This window comes from Hipposideros armiger, unplaced genomic scaffold, assembly GCF_001890085.2.
Source record: "Hipposideros armiger isolate ML-2016 unplaced genomic scaffold, ASM189008v1 scaffold_479, whole genome shotgun sequence".
Lineage (NCBI taxonomy): Eukaryota > Metazoa > Chordata > Mammalia > Chiroptera > Hipposideridae > Hipposideros > Hipposideros armiger.
Window position 1 is genome coordinate 79,481 of NW_017731829.1, and position 22,600 is coordinate 102,080.

Sequence of the window (22,600 nt, forward strand, 5' to 3'; positions counted from 1 at the left end):
AGAGAGAGAGAGAGAGAGAGAGGGAGAGAGACTGGCCCTTCACAGCTGCCCTCCTATATATCATGCCCAACTATAGAGACACCTTCTGAGTCTGGCATCGCTGCCACTTCTGATTTCAGCTTCAGCTGCAACACAGCTTGTGGGCTCAGACTTGCCTTGGCAGGCAGGGCATGACCTCAAGAGGGCGCAGTGTGCCTTTCTGCTTCGAGCCTCCTGGCCTGTGTGCAGCCTGAAAACGCAGGGAAGTTGATGCCCTCAGAGGTAGCCCCAACCAATCGGGGGTAGAGGCTGCCTTCCATTCGTCAGGGGACAGTGCTAGGAGGTACTCTGTACAAGGAGCGTCTCCGAGGACCTGGCAGGATTGAGCACAACACTGAAAACACCCCTGTTTGCCGGCCTTTCCTCCTTTCCTGGCTCACTCGTCCTGTTCCTTCACTCCTGCTTCTTGGGGTCAACCCCCCTCCCCCAATAACACCACCTGTGTCCAAACCGTGATCACAGACTAGCAATCTGATATCAGTTTAAGACTTTCTCATCTGGAACTATTAAAAACTCATGTCTGTTATGAGGCTTGGAGCCACAGACTTTCTGAGAAACCCCAAGACAGGCTCTCACATTCAGCAAATCTATCCTGCTGGCCACCTGTCCCCTCTCCCTCTGGGCCACCTCCCCAGTGTCTTCATTCCTCGGGGCTGCTCTGTCTCGAGGCCGCTTCACCCAGGAATAGAGACCCCCATTTCCTGGTTCCTGGAAGCGTGGTTTCTGCCCAGATGCGGTGCTTAATGAAAGGTTTCAGAGGGCTCGAGGCCCTTAGGAGGGAATTAGATTGCAGAAAACATGCATCTACACGTATGAAGGACTCCCGTGAGGTCCTCCTGCCCTTACTGACCGTCTTTCTCAGCACAGGTCCTGGGAGCCAGCGCACTGCAGCACGGGGGCCCCTCTCCCTCGGAGGGGAGGCCCTGTAACTCCCCACTCTGTCTAGGAGCCTGGAGGGGAGGAGGATCCCCCCTCCCCAGCTGAAAACCACCACCGTTCCTCTCCCTGGGTGGTGAGGGTGGTCGAAGGCAGCAGCCATCTTCAGGGGTGAGTCCTGCATTACCCCTCATGGCCTGGGCAAGACCATCCCACGAGTCCCCACATTTTCCCCTAAACCTGGCCATTCCACCCCAGATAAGGTCGGGCAGTGGGCACCAAGCCACGTTTGGTTTCCTCTTCAGCCCCTCCCTCGGCCTGAGGGAGGGGAAGGTCCTGCTCACCCTTGATGTGAGTGGGGGAAGGGGCTGCTGGGTGGCAACGCTTTCTGATCTTGTCATCTGTTGGGAGCAAATACCTAAAAGTAAAAGAGCCAACAAGTCCTCTTTGTTCATATTTGGGGGAAAACCATCAATCCGCCGGGGCAGGGTCTTGCTAAGAGGTATCATTTGTGGTGACATCTGTCAGCCTGGCGCATCTGTGTTTGGGGTTCTTCACTGGTTCACCCCAAGAACACGGGTGGGGACTTGCCTGCCAGCTGTAAGGTTAAATGGCCAGGTGCTCCCTCTTCGAGCCGAGAGTGTGTTTGGCCCCAGAGAAACGCCAGCTGCAGCCTCCTCGGCTCACAAAATCTGCTGCTGGCCCTCCAATGGTGGAGGTCACACTGGGTGACACACCTTCCACCTCTGAAACCACTCACAAACCCGAGTCACTGGCCCGTGTCTTGTTTGTAAAGTGGAGAAGCTGCCTGTTGCCAAGCACTCGCGGGGTTTGGTCTGGGTGCCTTGGGGGTGGCTGGGGAACAGCTGGCAACCCTCACATAGGTAGGAGTTCAGACAGAGGGCCAGTGATGGCCAGGGAGGGGGTTGCACCTGGAAAGTGCTGGGTGCTCATGTACAGGCAAAGAGATAACACTTTCCCAGACAGCTCCCCCATCATGGCAGCAATGCTGGTGCCCAGGGCAGGGGCTGCAAAGTCTCCAACATCACAGAGGTCAGCAAAAAGGTTAAGTAAGACTGATGAGAAGTAAGGCGTTTGGGGTCACCTGGAGAGCCCTGGCACCCTCCAAAACTCACTTTATGAGAGATGCTTTATGAGAAGCCAGAGGCTCAGATGTTTATGTGAAACTTGCTGATTTGTAAGGCGGTGGGCGGGTCAAATAAGACCCTGAGGGCTCGAGTTGGCCCACAAGGTGCGGGTGGGTGACTCCCTGTAACAGGGGCAACTCCTCCCACCAGCCATCCTGACATCTGGCTGGGCGATGCCATCCTTGCTTTAATGACCCTCAGGCACCTTCCTGAGTGATCACGAATGATTAGGGCCTGTCCCTGGTGTGAGAGAATGGGCAGGCCCCTCAGGAGTGGTGAAGCCGTGCAAATATTTGTGTTTCACCAGGATGCAATCGGCACAAACCGGATCAGCGAAACCTGAGAAAGCCCGAGGCCGAGGAGGAGAAAGCAAGGTGTCCCTGTGGCTCCTTAAGCAACTAGCTTTGATGCCCTGGCAGCTGCTGGATTCCAAAGGCAATTCCAGGAGTTTTGACTTGGAATCAGTCTCTTAAGACACACTTAAAGGTATCTGTGGCAGAGAAGGGAAAACCCAGTATGGGTGGGTGGTGATGGGGTGGGACAGGGACTTGTTTGTTATTTCTGTCCCCAACTATGTGCAGCGTTGTTTCCTAGAAGGAGATCAACGTCTTTGTGTGGGTCCAAGGGCTAAACCCAGGGACAGCAGGTAGAAGCTGTCGGGAGACAACTTGACCTAAAGGGCTGCCTAACTATCAGACAGATGTAAAGGTGGAGTCAGTTGCCTTTCAAAGGAGTGAGCACCCCATCATGGGAGGCATTCAAGCACATGTTGTGAAATGGCTACTCTTTGGGGACAGAGTGGCGAGAGGGGCTGCTTTAGATCATCTCTGGAGTCTCCTCTGTCCAAAAAATTTTCTGATTTATCTTATTATCACAGCTTGTGATGTTCAATTGACTGGTTTTTATTGGGGTGGGGGGGTCTTGTTTTTGTGGGGGGTTTTTAATAAAGAAAATATGCAGAAACTTCAGAATTCTCTGTCGGCTCTAGAAATGGGACTTGGAGCTCTCAGCACAGGAAACATGATGAGTGGAAGGTAACCCAGCATCCTGGTACTTTAGGGGTGAAGGAAGCGGTGCGTCCTTGACATTGGCTTAATTTGTGGCTGCCCAGAAGAGTTCAAGTCCAAGCCACGCTTCTGAGAAACAAGCAGGTGAATGGGCAGATAGGACACGGGAGCCTGGAATCAATAAGAACTCAAATGGCTGAGTCACTGAGCTAATTTCAAAGTCTGACGGTAAGAGAAAAGGAGGAAAAAAAACCCCCAGACAATTGGAAAGTAATGAAGGCTTTGCCAAGATCCCAGGTGACCGAAACAACAGGAGAAGCCGGGAAAATGTAATTACACACTGATGTGTGAGTCCTCTCAGCAGCCGGACTATCCTGCCCTGGCCTCCCCGTCTCATTTCATTCCTGCCTGGTCGATGGCAGCCCCCAACCCCAGGTCACAATTAGACAGGCAGCGGGCTCACCATTTGCTCAAAGCAGCCTCCTTCACTCCCAGTTATAGTGCCAATAAGTCTGCCACGTGTCTCTCCCTCTCCGTAAGGACATAGAATGTCAGAACACAGCTGAACATGGGAAGCATCTTGCCCATTTCACAGACGGGAAGGCTGAGGCCCAAAGAGTGATTGCTGCGCTGAGTGCAAAGGGGGAGACTGACGTGTGCAAGAGTTAATCCATTTTCTCTCCTGAGCTAACAGAAAAAGAAGCTCATACTGCTAAAGTCAGAGCTGCTGCTTCTGCTTTAAATACACCTTCTTGGGGCGCTAATACGAGGCATTTCCTCAACTCAATAACTGGCTTTTCAGGGATAGAGATTTCTCCTATCCCACACACTAAAAGTCACCTTTTCTGTGGACTGGGTGAAGTTTGGGGATGTACTTAGGAGCAGTGAAAAATCTGTGTTCTGCCCCATTCTCAGACCCATCCAGAGAGCAGGCCCGCTTCTGGGCGGTTCAGGGGCTGGCAGCCTTTGAAGCTGATCCAATTTGTCTGACTTTGAAAGACAAAGAGAGGCCCCAAGATGGTTTCCCAGCAGGACTGGGCAAGTCAGGCAGTTTTCTGAGCCAGGGCAGTCATATCCGTAAAGAACTAGCGAAAGCATGTCCGTACTCTACGGATTTCTTTATATTTTTTTCAGAATCAGACAGTGTCCCCAGACTGCTCTTACAGGGTGCTTCACCATCCTCACACCCACCGTTTGCTTTTCCGCCCACCCTCCTCCTCTTCCTGTCTGGGAGGGAGGCCTCTGCCCTTTTTTCTCACGGCCCTCTCACCATTCCCAGGGCCCCCAGAACCTCCTAACCAGCTCTCTGCTCCACCTCAGCCCGCAACCTGCACACAGCAGTAAGACAGACCATTTATCTATATACAATTTCTGTAGTGCTGCTCTCTGTATAGAGCCGTCAAAGGCTGTTGAGTAAGCGCCATCCTCCTCAAAGTGGCCAGAAGGCACCTTAAAATCAGGCCCCTGTCCACCTCTTCAACTCCCTCCCCCACCAGCCGCACCCTCTGCCCGACTCACCCCTCCCTGCCCTCTGCAGGGCTGCAGTCCTGCTCACCTCTGCTCTCTCACCTTGGAAGGCCTCAGGCAGGGCCTCCCTGAGCACCGGCCCAGGGCCCTTCGAGGCTTTCTGAGTTAACCCATGGCTCTGGTATTGTCTCCAAGCCCTTGTCAATATCCATTGCAATCTTATTTCCATGCTTGTTTGTTTCTAGACTCTCCTCGCGGCTGGAGTTGAAGCAGGGGCCTTATCTGTCTTGTTTACCACCACAGCCCTGGTTCTAGAACTGCTCCTGACACATAACCATCGCTCAGAAAATACTCGTGGGGAGGAAAGGAGGGAGGCAGGAAGGATGGAAGGAAGGAAAAACAAAGGATGGACGGAGGAAAACTCTGTACCTACATATTCTAGCTGGTTGTTAGCCTAAAGAGGGTAAGAGTTAAAACGGTTAACTAGGGGCTTTCGGGCATCAGTAGCAGTAATATCAGGGGCAGGTTGGGAGGGTTGGGGAGCCCCCAAGTCCCCCCTCCCAGGCAGCCAGCTATGTCATGTCACCCCAGTGTAGTTCAGACAGGAGCTGGTGGGTGGAGGGTGGGGCCAAGGAAGCGCCAGTGTGAGGCGCTGGACGAGCTGGAGGAGGCGAGAAGCCCGTGTCCTCACAGGTTGGCAGGACCGGCCCTGCCTGGGAGAGTCTTGATAGCAGCCTCTGCCATTCTATGAACTGCCTCGGGACGAGCATTGCCCCCAAACAACCTGGACTTAATGAAAGGGTTGGTGCAGTGCAGATATTTAGACCTGGGAGGGGAGTAATTTCTCCCCTTCAGCTCACGAGCTCCCTGGAGACAGGACCCAGGTCTTCGGAGGTTGTGCAAATGCAGCACATCCGCTCAAGAACTGGCATAGGTTGGCACTCCACACACAGCTGTGCAGTGACAGATGGCGGCCTGGGAGGGAGGGGTGAGGCTGTATCCAGGGAGGGGAGGGGGGATGGTGCTGGCCTGCCTCCCGTGTTCCAGAGGGCAGGACTCACACAGGTGGACACAAGCTACCCATCCGCAGACAAATCTTTTCTAAACAAGGATGCAGACACTGGACAGCCTGCCGGGGGATGGAGGGGCCTTCCCACACTGCGGGGGTTGGGGGGAGCAACAGGGCTCAGGTATTGTGGGGGGATAATGAGAACGGTGGTTGGGGGTCCCTACCAAACCTGGGGCTCTATGATGCTCAGATGAGCTCCATTTTCTGCTAATGCTCAAGTGGCCTCAGAGCCATCCGGGGAGTGCTCAGCTCAGCAGAGAAAAGTCAGGTCCCTGGGGCTTTTACTTATAACTTTGTTTGCAGATAGCGAGCCTTTTCCGTCCGGCTCCTCATCCTGGTCCTTTCTGCCTGTAACAATCACATTATTTAATTTAAACGAGTGAAGTTACCTTAGATCAATTATACTTATTTTTCCTGGGTAATTTCCAAAGCTTAATATCTCCATTCAGGCCCAGCCTGGGGGACAGGTTGTCTAGCAGAGTCCTAAACGATTTCAGCCCTTAATTCAATTGTACTTTTACCACAGCCCAGGCAGCGAGCATAATTCTTTTATCCCTAAGATGTCTCATTAGCAATAATCTAATAGCACATATTAAAATATAGGTCACCGAGGTGGGTTGCCAAGTGGAAGACTTGTCATAACTTTGAAGGCTGGACAGCTGTCTCGTGCCCCCAACAGCATGACGCCCCAATCCCAGGCTTAATTCTAAAACAATCAACTCAACAGAAACAGTTTACTTTCTGCAGTTCAAGGTTAAGGACTTACCCTGGCTAGGAAGTAGAGTTGATAGTTGGGGCTGTGGGGAGTGGTGGAGGGTGCCGTTTCTTGCCAACATGACATCGTGGAAAAGATCTCTGGCCTCAGACATTTGGGGCTGAGGCCCTGGTCCCAAGAACTTGCAGAGTGATCTGGGGGTGCGGCTCTTAGAGACTGTCTCTGGCCTCAGTTTTCACACCTATAAAAGGGGGAAGTAGTGGAGTTAGACCCATTGTTTCCTAAATTCTGGCGCTCCCAGTTCAACTTGTCTTAGTATAAACTTGACCTTTCCTTTAAATCAACTCACTCATCTTAATTAAATACATTTGTTTTATAAAGGAAGCTCAAGTATCAACATGGAAAAATCTCAAGAACGTTTGCGGAAAGATTTATGCGGAATGATACCATGTGTATAAACTTTAAACATGCACGAAACGATACTTCCTATTGTTTACAGGCAAAGTGAATCTACGTCATAGAGGTCAAGACAGTGGCTACCTTTGGGGACGAGGGAGGAGATGATGACTGGGAGGAGGTACAGGGGGACTTCTGGGGGGCTGGTCATTTTTTTAATGGCCTGGGTGGTGTTTTTAATGGCCTGGGTGTATTTACTATGGAAAAAGAGCACTTATAATCAGTACACTTCTCTGTGTGTGTTAAGCCTTTTAAATACACACACACATATAATTTTAGGAATAGTATATATCTCCTATCTATCTATCTATCTATCTATCTATCTATCTAGTGGAAACAGACATACATGCTTGGGAATAATCAACACTGCATAGGACGCTGTCTGGCCAGAGGAGGTGGGAGGAAGAGGAACATATCTGAGGAGATACACAGGACATCAACCATATTTCTAATGTTTGAGTTTCTGAAGCCAGCTAGTTGTTACAGGATTGTCTATATTTTTATGTAAGTCTGAAATACCCCATACATTTTAAATCATAAAGGTAGAAGTAATAAATCATGGAAGTATCCTTTATATCACATGCCATAAATAGATGGTACGTGTAAAAACGAATGCAATGGGAAGAAAACGCTGTTGTGCAATTGTCTTTGATGATTATTTGGGCTGAAGACGCTGCCCCCCCAGCCCGGCTTCCTTCTGTTGAAATGGAGATCAGTAAATGAGAGAGAGGCACCCCAGACAGCTTAGCCCAGACGAAGACATGAGCTTTCGGTAATCAGGGTTAAAAGGCCACGGAAATAAGGCTCAAGCTTCCTCCGTATATGAATCAAGGAGGACCTGCGTGACCCTAAACCATCGGCCACCTCATCGACCGGCTGGGCTGCTCCACTTCAGGAAAGGGCGTCAAGGTCCCTCCCGGGCTGACTCTCCTGGCTCCTGGGTGGTTTGGGGTGTGTGCAGACATCTTATTAGGAGAGGGAAGGGCGGCAGGGGGAACGAAAGAGGTGGAGTTATTATTAGCAAAATCATTAGCAATTATTAGCAGAATTGGAAAGCCTTGAGGAAAAGCCCCGTTTTCTCCTGTGACCCCTTCCCCAGCCTCGTGACTGCCTGGGAAAGTGTCAGGCACACAGTCCCCTCTGTGTGATTTGTTCTCACGCTGAGGCTCCAGCAGGAGGCCTCTGGGAGCGGGGCACTCACGCCTGGGAGGGCGGCCTGTCCCACCCCGACACAGCCCCGCTGTGCTCCATCAGCCGGGCCCTGATGCCCCGCAGTGTGTCCTGATGGGCTCTAGTCCTGCTCCCGCTCTTGGGCCACACAGAATGTAACTGTGACCTCCCCTCTCTGACCACATGTACCCCGTGGGGCCAGTAGGTCTGCCCCTCAGCCTTCATCTAAGGCCACGAGTTTCTCACCACTGCCTCTCCTCACGCTCGCTGGCACACGTGCACATAGAAATGTGTGTTATATTGTGGAGGGTGGGGCCGAGTGCCTAGACTGACTTCCGCTCAACAGCCCCCATCTATTCATGGGCAGAGTGAACCAGCTTTCCGCTCTCCCCACCGGACAAGCGGTGCCTTGGAGGGTTAACGTATGCACTTCTGTGTCCCTTGGAACAAGCAGGGATGGCCTGATGATGACCTCTCTTCAACTCTGTCATCACCCAGAGTCCTACCTGGCCGGGACCCGTTTCTCCCAGGACCTCGAAGTCCTCCCAGCCGCCTCATCTCAGTTTCCCTATCCCATGTGTCCTTCCTTCAGGAGGTGACCAGACCACCGGTCTCATAAACACTCCACAGAGAGGGTGTGGGGTGTGGGAAGAGCCCTGGACGGTGCCAGGAGCCAGGAACTGAGTTCTGGTTCTGCCACCAAGCTGTGGGACTTTGAGGGTGAGGCACGGAGGCAGCGGGGGATGGGTTCTCCTTGTGGGGAAGGGAAAGGAACATGCTATAGCACTAAGGGGCAGGGGGTGCCATCAGATGGAGAAGACCTGGACAGGTGGGCAGGTCAGAGGGAGGGAGAAGAGGGAAGAAAAAGAGAAGAGAAACAAGATGGCGTTGGGGCAGGGCCTGGAGGTGATGCGTGGGGTGGGCGGGGTGGGAGGAGGGGAGCCTTGGGGAAGGTAAGACTCCGGCTCTGAGGAGCAAGGGCCAGAGAAGGTGGTGGCTACAAACAGACAATGCTGGGGTTCAGAAATGCATCAGCCACAGCCTCAAGCACCCCAGCCCAAAAGGGTGAGGGGCCCTGATGACAATGGGGAGCTAGAGTGTGTAGGGAGGAGGTGCGACGGTGAGGAGGTGAGGAAGTAAGGAGGACGAAAAGGGTGGGGGACCACATAGGGAGCCACTGAGCCATTGGGATAGAGCAGTGGTTGAGAGCATGCACCCCGGAGCCAGCCTAGATCTAGGTTCAAATCCCACCCTCTGACCCATCATAGCCGTGAGACCCTGAGCAAAACATTTAACCACTTTCAGCGTTAATTCGTTAATCTGTAAAATGGGGACATAATATATGACATACTATGGTGCCTGGAACAAGTAAATGCTCAGTGAGTGGAAAGACTGCCATATATATAGCAAATATCAGTGGTGTGCTTAGTAGGTGCCAAACCCTGCTGGAGCACTTCACAGTCATGATGCATTTAAGCCTTACAACAACCCTAGGAGATGAGCCCCATTGTACAGAAGAGAAAACGGAGGCACACATCGGCCCAAGACAGTAACTGGCAGACCCAGGATTTGAAGCCCCAAGCAGTCAGCATGGAAGTTAAGTGCCCCTATATAGGCCTGCTCCTCACATTAAGGAACCCAGGGGTCAGGGGTCTCCTAAGAAATTAGAAGGGGAGGGTGATGGTGGTTACCATAAAGAAGGGCAGAAAATCACTACCCTGAGCCCTGCTCCCTAGTTCCCTGCCCTAAGACGACTCAGCTTTCGTCCTGGGGCCGAGAGTATGTAAGCAGGAAGAGGCAGCGATCTCTGTGTGCGGCCCACAGAGTGTGGACTACTGCCTGCCTCTGCATCACACAGCAGCTTATTAGGTCCAGGCTCCTGGGCGTGAGGGCAGAGCAGGACCAGCTCCAGCTGGGGGTAGAATCTCCCAGCCCTCAGCCTCACTGTGGGCAGGCCTGTTCTGAGGCCTCATGACGATCACGCTGATAAAGGTGCTGTTCCCACCTCCAAACGCACCTGCTCTGGGGGTTTACAGCCGCTCCTGGTACTTCCAGGACTGTCCTGCAGACAGCGAGCACGAAGCCGCTTTTCTCCCTTCCGTGCCCTAGAGGGCGCCCGTTCACACTTCCCAGGGGAAAGACAGCTCAGCCCGGGAAGGGCTGTGTGATTTTTGCTAAGAGCAGGCAGAGCAAAGCGGAAGAAGCATCAGCGCTCAGGTCGGGCAAAGAGAGTGTAAACCGCTCCGGCCACTCTCAACCTGCAACTGTGGTTATGAAGCATAAGTCACTGATACTGGGATTATTTTGTTTAAACAGGAATTAGACATGCCGCATGTATGCAGATTCCTGATTCTCACTGCAGATCCACTGAATCCAGACTTCTGGGGTGGGGCCCAGGAATCTGCACTTTTACCACTCTGCTAGACTGGCATGAGCTGGGAAAGTCTGGAAGAGGCAAAACGACTCTAGGAAGAAACAGTGACCTTCAAGGACATGACTGCCACTGGCATCACAGAGCTTTGATAAATGGGTCCCTTCTGATTGTGTTCCCAAGTCTTTCCCACTGATCATCTTAACTGGTATATTATCCCTGTTTTACAGGTGGGAAAACTGAGGCTCAGAAGCCAAAGGTCATCTAGCAGGCAAATGGGAAAACCAAGCTTGGAACCCAGTTTTGTTTTGTTTTTTAACTCCAAAGGCCTTACTCATAACTGTTATAACAACCCATATTAGCTATTTTATTCCAGTTTTGGGATTTGAAATTAGATAAACCTAAGTGAAAATTCTGGAGAAGGTCCTGCTTCCCACAGACATGGAGAAATTAAACTTTTTGAAACAACAACAAGAAGTAACACATATGCTATACCAGACACTGTTCTAAGAGTTTTACATGTTTTAATTCATTTGATCCTCTCAACAATTCTATGAAGTAGGTACTGTTATCATTACCATCCTACCCACTTTACAGATGAGGAAACCAAGATACAGAGAAGGAGGAGAAGTAGGAGAACTCGGCCAAGATTTCACAGCCAGTAAAGTGTGCAGCCGGGATAAAAGTTCAGGCAGTGTGGCTCCTAAGTTCGTGCTTTTAGCCCCTCTGCCATCTACCCCACTCTCTCCAGGCTGCAGGACAAGCTGAGCTGGGTAAGCCCCCTAGGAATAGATGTCCAAGGGCCAGTGAGACAAGCGGGCAGGGGTGGGCAGCTGTAAGCATCACTGGGGTCATATTTATTACTGGCGAAGCCATTGGGAAGTGTTTCTTGAGGAAAAAAAAAAGAGAGAAATGTAGTCATTTTAAGGAATTCTGAAATGGATTTCATACAGGAATCTGCAAATCCCCTAAAACCATATTTAAAACGAAATGTACCTTGAAGATGACAAATACCATGGATATATGTACTGTATTCATGAATAAGAAGCTTGAATACTGTAAAATATCAATTCTTCCCAAATTGATCTATAGATGCAATGCAATGATAGTTGAAATTCCACAGGGATTTTTCATGGAACTCAGCAAGCAAGTGTTAAAATTTGTAGGGAAGAACATTGCTAAGACATTTCCAAAGAAAAAAAACTGCAGTGTCTTGCCTGAAAAGATAGGAAAACTTATTAGAAAGCAATGTTTGTTTGTTTGTTTGTTTTCCTAGGCTTATTGAGGTATAATCGACAAATAAAATTACACATATTAAAGTGTATGACATGATGATATGACATACATATACATTGTGATATGATTACCATAATTGAGTTGATTAACCCATCTATCACCTCACATAGTTACGTGTGTGTATATGTGTGTGTGTGTGTGTGTGTGTGTGTGTGTATGGGAAGGGATATGCTGAAGGAGGGGCACACAGGGTCTTGTAGGGGGTTGGAAATTGCTCTTTTCCTTATTCTGGGGAGGGTGCTCTTGTAAGTTCTTATTGTTAATATTATTTAAACTGTAAACTGTTCATACATGTCTTATATACTTTCTCTGATATATGGTAAATTTTGCACTGAATTTAAAAATGCTGTGTGTATGTGCATATTTCTGGGAGAGTCCACATGTCATCAGATTATCTCAGGAGTGTTTGGTCTTCAAACAGAGCCCAATGGGGCATAAAGTTTTCTGAGGTCCCATCCTGTTCTGATATTCCCTTTGTACCAGCCTGATTATGGCCCATCCAGGTGGCCAGCTGATCACAAACCCCTCTGCCCTGGAGAGGAATGCGAAGCCAGCGTGAGTCCCCTGTCACCATAACTCACGTGACCACCTTAGCACCCCTGCCCCTGCCTGACCCACAGTGTCATGGGACCCCAGGCTTGACTAGGGTGCATTAGCAAGTCCATAAAGGATGTATTTACTCCTTTTGTGAGACAGGATGACCTTGCAGTGTTGGTTGCGAGGAACTGTTAGAAGGAAAAGACCATCACCTGGAGTGAGACAGTCAAGGAGGAGCAGGTGTGTGGGTGGGTCAGCAAGGGGAGGTCAGAACTCCTGTTTGGGACATCACGAGCCCCAGGTGCCTGTTAAGACCCATGTAGCTGGATCCGGCAGAGACTGTACACACGAATGTCAACGCTAGACTGACGCTTTTTAAACCTGAGGCCTGACCTTTAGGAAACAAACTCAGATTCTACCCCTTTCTCTCTCCAATGGCTCCCATCTCATTCAGAATAGAGTCTGAGTCCTTTCACAGCTGAGATAGATGAAAGAGTAAATGTGTCCTCCTGTGGACTCGACAACGCAAGCCCAGCCCAGCCTCACGACCCCCGTGGGATAGTTCAGTGAGGAGCTCAGTAGAGGAGAATCTAGACTCTTCTGAGCCACGTCTGAGTGGGCTAGGAGCCTTGAGGAGCCCCTGGGAGCATTAGTGGGAGGAGACTGATTTTAGCTCATGGGGGTCTTTTATTGAGGATATTCTTATGCTATTTGTAAGTGCAGTATAATTTTTACCAGTGACTAATGGCCCCAGGGCAGGTGAGCTGCAAAGGTATACAGGTCTATTGCCCCCTGACCCCCAAACAAACAAGTGAAAACCAAGAAAAAGAAGGAAAGGAAGGACACAAATATACAAGCGAAACTCTCCTTCTGGCTTTAGTTCCCCCATCAGTGTAATGGAGGGGCAGTTTCTGAGCATATCCTCAGGACACTTCCAGAACCCAGCCCCTTGGGTTCCAAATGTCCTGTAGTCCAGCCTTTGTGTGTCTGGGTCTTGGCGTCTATGAGGAGATGGACAGAGCTGTACTGAGAGCACCGGCCATCACCTTGTGCCCATGGCCTGTGTCACCGAATGCCATGGTAAATGGAAGTGACGCCTCGCCAGAGATCATGTTAGCTCTGATAAGGCTCCAGCCACCTGCCCACCCACTTGCCCTCAGGCCACCTGGAGGGGCAGGACACAGGGCACAGAGAGAAGCCACATGGCCCTATGGCCCTTGCAGCTGTGGTCAGGGAATCTGGACCAGAGATGGAGAGGGACACCTTCCTCTCTGCCCAGCCCCAGCCTGGTGCCCTTACTGTTATCCCCCAGACGCCTCTGAGCCCACAGGGTGGAACTCTAGTGAACTGCTGATTGGCCGTCTGATGGTGTGTATGGGTGTGTCATGGCAGTGGGGGGAATGCCTTCCTCCATCCCCATAAAAAACAGTTCCAGCGCCCCGGCCACACCCCTCATTATTCACTGTTTCTGCCAACACAGACCTGACCCATCAGCTCCCCACGGCCAGTACCTGGGGCTCTGCTGGGAGCCTTTTTGTGGTGACAGGAGTGTCCACACACCAGGCAGGCTGGAAACACCAGCAGGTTAGCGCCCTGGGAGCAACCTGAGTGGGTAAATACTCCAGCTTCCTTGCCCGGAAGTGGGACAAGCGAAGCATTGTCAATGCAGTCTCCCAGAGGTCCCCAGCAGGACTGAACATGAGCCGCCCATACCTGGAACTGCCTCTTAATTTCCCTCTATTGGTGTCCTTCCCTTTTCTGCCTCACCTCCCCACTTCTTCACCAGTGTTTCTATGGGTTGGTCGCCTCCTAAATAAATTACTTGAATTCAATTCTTCCTTTCAGGTTCTGCTCTGGAAGAATGCAACATAAACCACCCCAACCAAAGACACCCAATGCAACCAGCGATGGCGATCTCCACTGGTACTGATTTGTACACATCTCTGGAGCACAAGCCTAATGTAACAGGATACATTAGGCACTGCCCTTGCCCTAGTAGCGAAGTCACAGGTATAACTACTGGGCCAATACACAAAGCAGTATGAAGGATGTGATTTGTCTGGGATGTGATTATCAGGGAAGGCTTCAGAATGGAGTTGACATCTGAAGTTTTGAAGGGTGAATAGGAGTTCTCTAGGTTGACAAGAGAAAGATGAAAACAGCATATTAAAAAACCCAGAGGTATAAAAAGGCACAGTGTCCAGGGAGCTACTAGTAGTTGAGTAGTATCTCCCATGTTGCTAAAAAATGAAACAAATTTTGGAGGCAGGAAAGGGTTTGTAGGAAGAGTGAGGAGAGAATTAGAATAGGAAGAGATGTGGTTAAATAGGCAAGCAGGGTCTTATCTGTACTACTGAAGTGGTTAGATATTATCTTGGAAAGATTGGAGGATTCTAAGAAATTGTGGGTTATCTTCTGATTGCCTAAGTATCAAAAGCTCATTGTAGAAAAGTTGGCAGATAAGGAGAATTATAAAGAAGAAGATAAAATGAAACCTCAAATCCAGGGTTAATTAAATCATGTTGACATGTTGCTGTCTCTCAGAGGAGTTTTAGACAGAAGAGCGAGGTGATCAGACTTGACTTTTACAAGGAGCCCTGGCAGCTGGTGAATACCATGTGGCTGGAAGCTCACAGCTAGGAGGCTGTGGCGGTGAAGGTGACGGGGTCTTCTGTGGGGACGCTGAGGCCTCCCAGGGCCTGGGAGCTTCAGGACCAGTTGGGTGGAGCATGGCGGAGAGGAGAGGAGGGCAATGTGATTACTAGGGCGATTCCCAATGTTTATATCCATGAATTGGTGAAGGGGACAGGGGCTGGGAGCCAGGAGACCTGGGTTCCCATCTCAACTTTGTCACTTGCCACCTGTGGGACCTCAGACAGATGCCTGGAATCCTCAGAGCCACAGCTTCCTGACCTGAAAACTGGAAAGATGATTCCACTCCTGCTTTCCTCACAGGCTTGTCAAAATGTCCCATGGGTCAAAGGAGATTAACATCCTTGATGGATGGGAGCCTGTGGTTCCAGGTTCTCCTTTGCTCATTCCTTTCCCTGATCTTCTTCCTCCAATCATCAGCTCCCAGAAGGCCAGGACAGACAACCCCCCCCCACCCCCAGTTTTCCCTTCCTCTCCTCTCTGCATCCTTCACAAAGGACATTTGTCATCCTGGACCCTCTGGTGAAAAATGCTCTAAACACCCCCCTGCACCCCTATTAATTCATGCACTTTGAATGAATCTGTGGGGAGCCCACATATCACCTTCTCATCCGAGATAATGCATTTATTTATTATGTTTGTTGTTTTCCCCGTCTCCCCCTGACAGAATGTAAATTCCATCATGTCGGGGATTTTTGAGCAAGTTGTCCACTTATGCGTCCCCAGCGCCTAGAACCGTGCCTGGCACATAGCAAGCATATGTAGGAACAAACGAATGAAGGGGTGAATGAACGACAGTCCTCAGCCTCATAGAACAGAGGTCACGACCTTCCAATTGCTAGCCTGCCCATAACAGCGATGATGTATTAGTAAGGGCTGGGCTGTGACTTTTCCATTCACGCCAGCCAAACAAAACCCACCCAATGGCCTGCCAGCATCAGCTTGGCGTCCTTGGCACTGAGCAGAACGTTCCCATTTTGTTGATGGAGCAACTCTAGCAGGGTAGTTTAAGAGGCCTGATGCGGAGGACAGAGCAGGTACTGAGCCGGGCCATTTGCTCTCCCCAGTCTTTCCCCGGCCCCCTCTCAGGAGTTACTCAGCCCCTAGTTCTGGAGTTCCGCTCCCTTCGCGTAGTCGGAGATCCGAGCTTGGTGCCCCAAACGCTGCGTCTGGTGCTCCCGTGCTTGCTGGGAAGGGAATGCGCGCCTGAGTTCCGCGAGTCGCCGGGAGCGAGGCCGCCACCCCCGGAGTCCGAGCCGCGCCCCCACCCCTGCCCATCCCCGGCCGCACTGTCACTCTCCATTAGTGCTAACAGGCTCCAGACGGAGCGGGCCCGGCGCTGGGTTAATGCAATCGGCGCGTTACCTGGGGCGCAGGCTACATTACCAGCCCGGCCCCCGCCCGGCGCTGCCAGAACCAGCCAGCCCGCACCCCGCCGGCCGCCCCACGCCTCCAGCGCTCCTTGGGCCGCGCCCGAGCGCCACGCGGCGGAGCCCAGCTCCAGCCTGCGCCCCCATAGCCTGGCAAGGCGAGGCGGGTCCCCGGCGGGCAGGGCGCAAGGCATCAGGGATCCCACTGCTGCCGGACAAGTGAGTGCGCCCTGCGCGCGGGACCCAGCTAGATGGGCCAAGGAGGCCGAGGCTGAGGCATGCAGAGCTAGAGTGACAGCGACTTTGAAGTGCAGAGGTGTACACGTCCGGGGAGGCTCCTGGGGTTGTTGGAGGTGGCACAGACCCGAGCTGGGGGGAGAGAGCAGACAGCTGCCCTGGTCCAAGTAACCGCCCTGGGAAACCTGACTCGGCGCGTCCAAGTGAGATCATTTGGGACTAAAAGTCAGCTGCCGAATGAGGGAAGCGCTACCAGGTCCCAAGCTGGACCTACAGGGAGGGCAGGGGCGGTCTCTGCTTCTAAGTTCTGTCTCAGTCCCGGCGCGCCGCTACCTGTTTTCAAATCGTTCCAACAGACGCGCGCCTTTTGCTGGGAACCTTGTGTCCGCTCAGCGCGCGCTGACCGGGTATCCCTGGTGATCTCGGAAGGCGCAAGCAGGGCGGAATGGCCCAGTGACTACACCTTTTCCTTTTATCCAAGCAGAGCCTCGGCGTGCTCCCAGTACCGCTGACGTCCCTCCCGCCAGCCGCACCCATGCTGCTGGCGCGGATGAACCCGCAGGTGCAGCCGGAGAACAGCGGGACGGACCCGGAGTCCGAGCAGCCCCTGCGGGCGCGCAAAACTGCGGAGCTGTTGGTGGTGAAAGAGCGCAACGGCGTCCAGTGCCTCCTGGCGTCCCGCGACAGCGAAGAGCAGCCCCGGGAGACCTGGGGCAAGAAGATAGACTTCTTGCTGTCGGTGGTGGGTTTTGCGGTGGACCTGGCCAACGTGTGGCGCTTCCCTTACCTCTGCTACAAGAACGGCGGCGGTGAGCCTCCGGATGGGCTGCGGGCTTGGTCTTGGGAGGCTGCCTGTCCCCAGCGGTGGCGGGAAGAGGAGCTGGGATACACACGGGAGAAGAGGAAGCACGCGGGGCAAGTCTGGGGCTCAGGAAGGGACTGGACAGGGCTCAGGAAGGGACTGGACAGGGCTCAGGGAAAAGGCATTGCAGTCCCCTGTGGAAGAGGGGAATGGAGGCATGAACTTGGACAGTGATAAGCGCATGGGTGGAAGGACAGAATCGGAGGCACCAGGCTGGGTGAGGGGCCCTGAACTTTGGCGATTCACAGGAAGGGAGGTGGCGATTTGGAGAGCTCTGGAGGGGGCAGCAAAAGTGCACGGGAGGTGACAACCAGGTACAGGGTGTCCCTAAACTCAGTTTATAGAGGACTCGGGTTCCCTGAGAGCACTTGGAAAGCCCTGTATTCTTGGGGACACAGACGCTGGAACAGAGACACACAAAGGGAAGCGAGTGTCAGAGAGAACTCCACTCCCAGTTGGCACTGTTTCGCTGGAGGGACCAGAGCACACAGCCTAGGTGGGATTGGTTCTGTAGGTCTGAGGGCTGGCCTGGTCCTGGAGGCAGGAGGCCTGGGTGATTGGGACAGGGCCTCCACCTCCTGGGATCCTGGCCACATGGCAGAGTGGAGCGGATTGGGGCCTGGAAAAGACTCCAGTCTAGGAGCCAGGCTCTCTCCCTCTCCCCCTGCTGGGTGACAGATTACCCATCTACCCTGGGATGAGAGCCTGGAGATCAGCTACAGCCCAACCAGGTGGCCAAGTACTGCGGGAAGCAGCGCCGAGAATGGGATATTTGGGTCTTAAGGCCCTAGCTCCTTTCTGAGGGTCTCTGCTCCTGGGTGCCCAAACCACCCAGTCCTGCCCCTTTTGCTGGGATGAGCTCAGGGGTACCCTGCAGGCAGCCTAGGAAAACTGACCTAGAAGGAGTTGCTGAGGGAGGCCCAGCTCTGGAATCCACTCTGTATCCACTGGACCATCCTGCCTGGCAGGGCACCTGGCTCAGGACTCCAGGGGGTCAGAGGGAGACAGGGCCAGGGTTTGGAGCTGGGTGAAGGGAAGGCTCACGCCCTTGTCCCATAGAGTCTGGGGCCCAGCTGCTGGCTTCCGTGTATGCTCTAGACATGCGCTCCTGTCTTTGGGTAAGAAGTGGGAATGTGAGCCAGAGGTGACACTTGCACGTTTGGCTAATGTAGCTTCTCAAGAGCTTCTGGTCAGGCTTAAGCGTTCTGACCCTTTGCACCCAAGGAGGGAAGAAATGAGAGGTTCTACGTAATTTTAGCAGGCAGGCAGATAATAAACGAAAGATAGACTGGACACACCATCCCAGCTGTCCTCTGTGACTGCCCGAGACTGCTTGTCCCTACGCAACGGAAAGCTTCACTAATTAGCCCTATTTATCGGGTTCCTCTCGGCGTGAGGCCCAATGCTAGGCTCTGCAGGGGTCACCTAGATGTATGAACCACCCCATCTGCCTGCCAGGAGCTTTAGTCACCTAAGGGCTTCATTGTCACGCTGCTACAAGTCATTTCCATCGTTATAAGTGTTTGTTGAAACTAAAAGTGCCCCAGATGGCCAAATAGACCCACCAGCTAGACGGATGTTCTGGAGCTATTGCTGGTACCATGTGCTCACTTGGCCATTGCCACTAACACAGATCGAGAGCGCCTGCTGTATGCGAGGTCACACGCCAGGCGCCCAGGGCACACAACAGAGCAAATTGGCCACAGTTTTCCATTTTTAAGCGAAGTTGGCTGGAAGCGCCGTGTCCTGGGCTTGCTAGCCCTGCATGTAGCCTGTCCCCAGTTGCTGGGTCATGTGTCTCTTCATGGGTCTGTCTCCCAAACAGGCTGGGGCACCTTGAGAGCAGAGACTGTGGCTTTTTCATCCCTGTATTTCTAATGTCCAAGATAAAGCTTAGGTCCTAGGAAGGTGGTAGAAGGTGCTCAAAATACTTGAAACTTGAAATGGCCCAAACCCTCAAAGATCTAATGCCCCTCAGGAAACTGGCAGAACCCCTGGTGGTAACTAACAAAGTGAGGCGCCTGCGCCGTGGGGGCGGGGCTGGCAGCCTGGAGGTCAAGAGCCTTGGCGGTGGAGTCCTGGGCTCCAACTTCCAGCTGTGTGACTTCAGGTGACTCGCCAAGCCTCAGTTTCCTCATCTGTCCAATGGAAATAATGGTGTTCAACTCAGTGGCTTGTTGTGAGGACTAAATGCGACTGTGCCCATGGAGAGCCTGGCCTGGAGGATGGCCTAGCAAAGGAAGCTGCTTCTCAACCTGACGACGTGTGAAACAGATGGGGGAGGGAACAAGCCGTCTAAAGGCGTGTGGAGGGTGCCGCTTAGGAAAGACGTGGAGAAGGTGGGCTGGGATTGGAGCTCAGACGGGAGGAGTACGGACAAGCCTCGGGATGAAAGGCGGTCTTCTATTTATGCCAGAATACACGTGGAATTACCTCAGAGGCTAGGCGTGGAGGCTGAAGGGAAAGCTAGGAGAGGCAAGTGGGGGCCGGGCCGTGGGCACCTTGAACGCCAGGCGAAGGGGTGGGGAAGTGTCAGCAGTGAATTTCCACTTCTGGCTAGGATGTCCATGGTTGGCACAACGGAGCAGTGCGGCCCCCATCTCAGTCTGAGGCAGCTTTTCTGTCTAATTTGCTCCTCAGGCCTCTGGGGGATGTTCAGCGAGCCCCTTCTGGGCGTTATCTCTGCTGAGACATTCAGGCTGCTCTTTGTGGACCAGTTCTTATCCAGTGATTCTGGAGTCAGCCCCAGAGATGGGCAAGTAGGCTAGCAGGTGGGGATTATGGAAGCAGCCCAAAGACCCAAATTCAAATCCCAGCTCTGTTACCCCTGGCGGTGGCACAGCCCGTCTCTGAGCCCAAGTTCCTCCCTATAGCTAGAGGTGAGCTTAGATGACCCCTAAGATCCATCCCTCTCCTGGCCCAGTACTGCGCTCAAGCCAAGACTCACTGCCCTACTATCTAACAGCCTGTGTGCTCTCCTGGGACCAGTATTGACATGGTAACCTCCAAGTCCAGCTCACATCGTCCCAGACTGGAGGGTGTTGAAAAATTATCGAGGTGCTAATAGTGTAGGCCCCCGGCTAGTGTTTTCTGAATGAATTACTGGGAAGGGTCAGCCTGTCTGAACATCTTCCCGTGGGCCAGCTGCTTGGATGCATGGGTGCAAGAGGCTTCCTTTTCGAGAAGCCACCTTTCGAGAAATTCCAGGGCTTCCTTCAGAATCCTGTCACACAGGGAGGCAGTGCCAGGCAGTGGGGCTGTTTCTGGGGTTCTAGATTTTCAATCTACACCTGTGGTCTTGGGCGTGGCCCATGCTGATCCCCGGGGAGGCGTGAGTCCCTTTGTCTTCCTCCCTGCTGGGGGAGAGGCCACTGTGAATTATCCTTTACAAATGGCTGCTTCTGTTTGAGATGTGACCTGCTGACAGCTAACCCTGAGCTGTCAGAGGCAAGGCCTTTCCGTTCCCACAGACCTGGGTTTAAACCTGGGCTTGACATTTCTGGGAATTGTGGCCTTGGACAAGTCACTCATCCTCACTGGGCCTCAGTTTCCTTGGGCAGACATGGAGAATAACTGTACCTTCCTTCAGGGTGACATGACATTATAGGGAATATATGCGAGGACTCAAAATAATGCCACAGAGCAGGCGCTCAGTAAATGGAGTTATTACCATTGTTTGTATTGTTCAATGACTTTTTTAAACCATGGGCTAGACCTAGGAGTCAGGCAGGGTCCTGATTTTTGGGAGGAACAGAACTGACTCTAAGAGGAAATTGATAAAGGAAAATAGGGCCAGAAGTCGTCATGCTTGTGTGTGGGGAGTCAAGAGGCGAGTGTCACTCCATATTCTGACAGCCTAACCTTGTCTCACTGTAGTTTCCTCACCTAGAGAATGGGGATCAATATGCATCCATTTTCATGGGGTCCCATGTGGTTCTGGGTCCCAAATGGGGTTTCCCTCTTTCCCCAGGTAAGCTCAGGGTCTCAGGTACCCATAGCCATTTAGAAACCCTCTTGGCCAAAATAGCTGGGGTTTGTTGAGACAACGTAGGAGGTCATGGCTGGGATGGAGGGCAGCAGTTGCGAACTCAGTACCCTCGCATCTGGCCTGGCTGGAAGGGGGCTGTCTACACCCCAGGCTTGCTAAGCCACGTTCAGCCCAGATGCACATGAGCCAGCCAGCTGGTGTGGCCCTTCAGCGGACAAGTTGCAGGAAGGAGGTGCTCATCAGGGGCTGGAGCTGAGACCTGGATCTGAGGTCACCAGCATGGTTTGGCCCGTTGCTCGTGAGCTGGCCGAAAAGATCTAGAGGGGCTGTTTCCAGTAAGATGGGGTTTCATAGGGATAAATGTTACATCCTGCCCTGCGGTCCCAAACCCAACTGCCTAAGTCAGGATTAGGTCACAGCATGAGTGGGGAAAGGCCCCGGGGAGTTCTCTAGCTGCATTCTCTGTGTGACTCACCACTGGGATCCACTTATTTAACCAAAAAACATGTACTAAACGCCTGTCATATGGCAGGAATGCCAACATGAGCAAAAGGCAAGCCCTGCCTTTAGGGAGCTCATAGTCAGTTGTAGATACCCTAAAAGTTAATGTCAGTTTAGAGTGGAAGGGTGCTAGGGTACACTGAGGTGACAGGGACCCTGAGGCCAGTGGGCAGGGCCTACAGTGGCTGTTGAGGACCCCAAGGAGAAGATCAGTCTTGGGGAGGAGACACGAGTTGGCACCACATGGCTCCGGGTGGACAAACTTGAATGATCGGGGCTTGGTTTATTATAGGAACTGGAGTGTTTTCCTATAGAAATGGGCACAGGAAGCCAGCCGTTTAACTGGCAAAGACTCAGAGGGGGACCCTACACCTGACACTGAGGCACAAAGAGCTGCTTTGGAAAAGCCTGATTTGGCTTGTTGTCCGTGGCACTGAGGACAGAACGGGGGCGTAGGTGGGGGCTGCACGCGAGGGATGTCGGGAAGGACGCAGAGCTGGCCAGATGGGGACGATGAGCTGCCAGATTCGGCAAAGCCTCAGCTGCTCTCGGGACCTCCAGACCCGTCCTGAGTTGGAGGGAGGGGGCTGAGACTCTATGTCCAGGCTGATAGGTCACTAGATGCCAGCTGCCCTGGGGAAGGGAGGTGGCTGTGAGTAAGGTGGCTGTCTTCAGCTGAGGCAACTCCCTGACCAGCCTCCCCTGCAGTGGTCAGGTCCTCATTTCTGAAGGGGACCTGGGCAGCACTGCAGGGGCCCTTTTTGGTCATGGGGCTGGAGGCAGCCTGGGGAATCTTGGCCCTGCACTTGCTCGTGGTCAGCAGTATGTTTGGATACAAG

General features: G+C 52.6%; 1 protein-coding gene and 1 long non-coding RNA gene across 7 annotated transcripts in view; one reads left to right on the top strand and one right to left on the bottom strand.

Moving 5' to 3' along the window:
- LOC109395652 (uncharacterized) overlaps positions 1-17,284 on the bottom strand; it is a 19,693-nt gene extending 2,409 nt beyond the window's left edge. Inside the window, exons 1-2 of one of the 2 annotated variants that reach the window (XR_002126699.1) lie at positions 17,198-17,284; positions 6,373-6,562 (exon numbers count right to left, since the gene is read on the bottom strand). This is a non-coding gene — a long non-coding RNA (uncharacterized LOC109395652). Of the gene's footprint in view, positions 1-6,372; positions 6,563-16,743; positions 16,886-17,197 lie in introns of those variants that run through there. The other variant, XR_002126700.1, reaches the window with a different exon arrangement.
- Positions 15,684-22,600, top strand: part of SLC6A2 (solute carrier family 6 member 2) — a 45,584-nt gene continuing 38,667 nt past the window's right edge. The window contains exons 1-2 of one of the 5 annotated variants that reach the window (XM_019666852.1): positions 15,684-15,840; positions 16,892-17,219. In XM_019666852.1, the coding sequence (XP_019522397.1) occupies positions 15,823-15,840; positions 16,892-17,219 (346 nt within the window). In that variant the 5' untranslated portion in view covers positions 15,684-15,822. The other 4 variants (XM_019666854.1, XM_019666855.1, XM_019666856.1 and 1 more) reach the window with 4 other exon arrangements.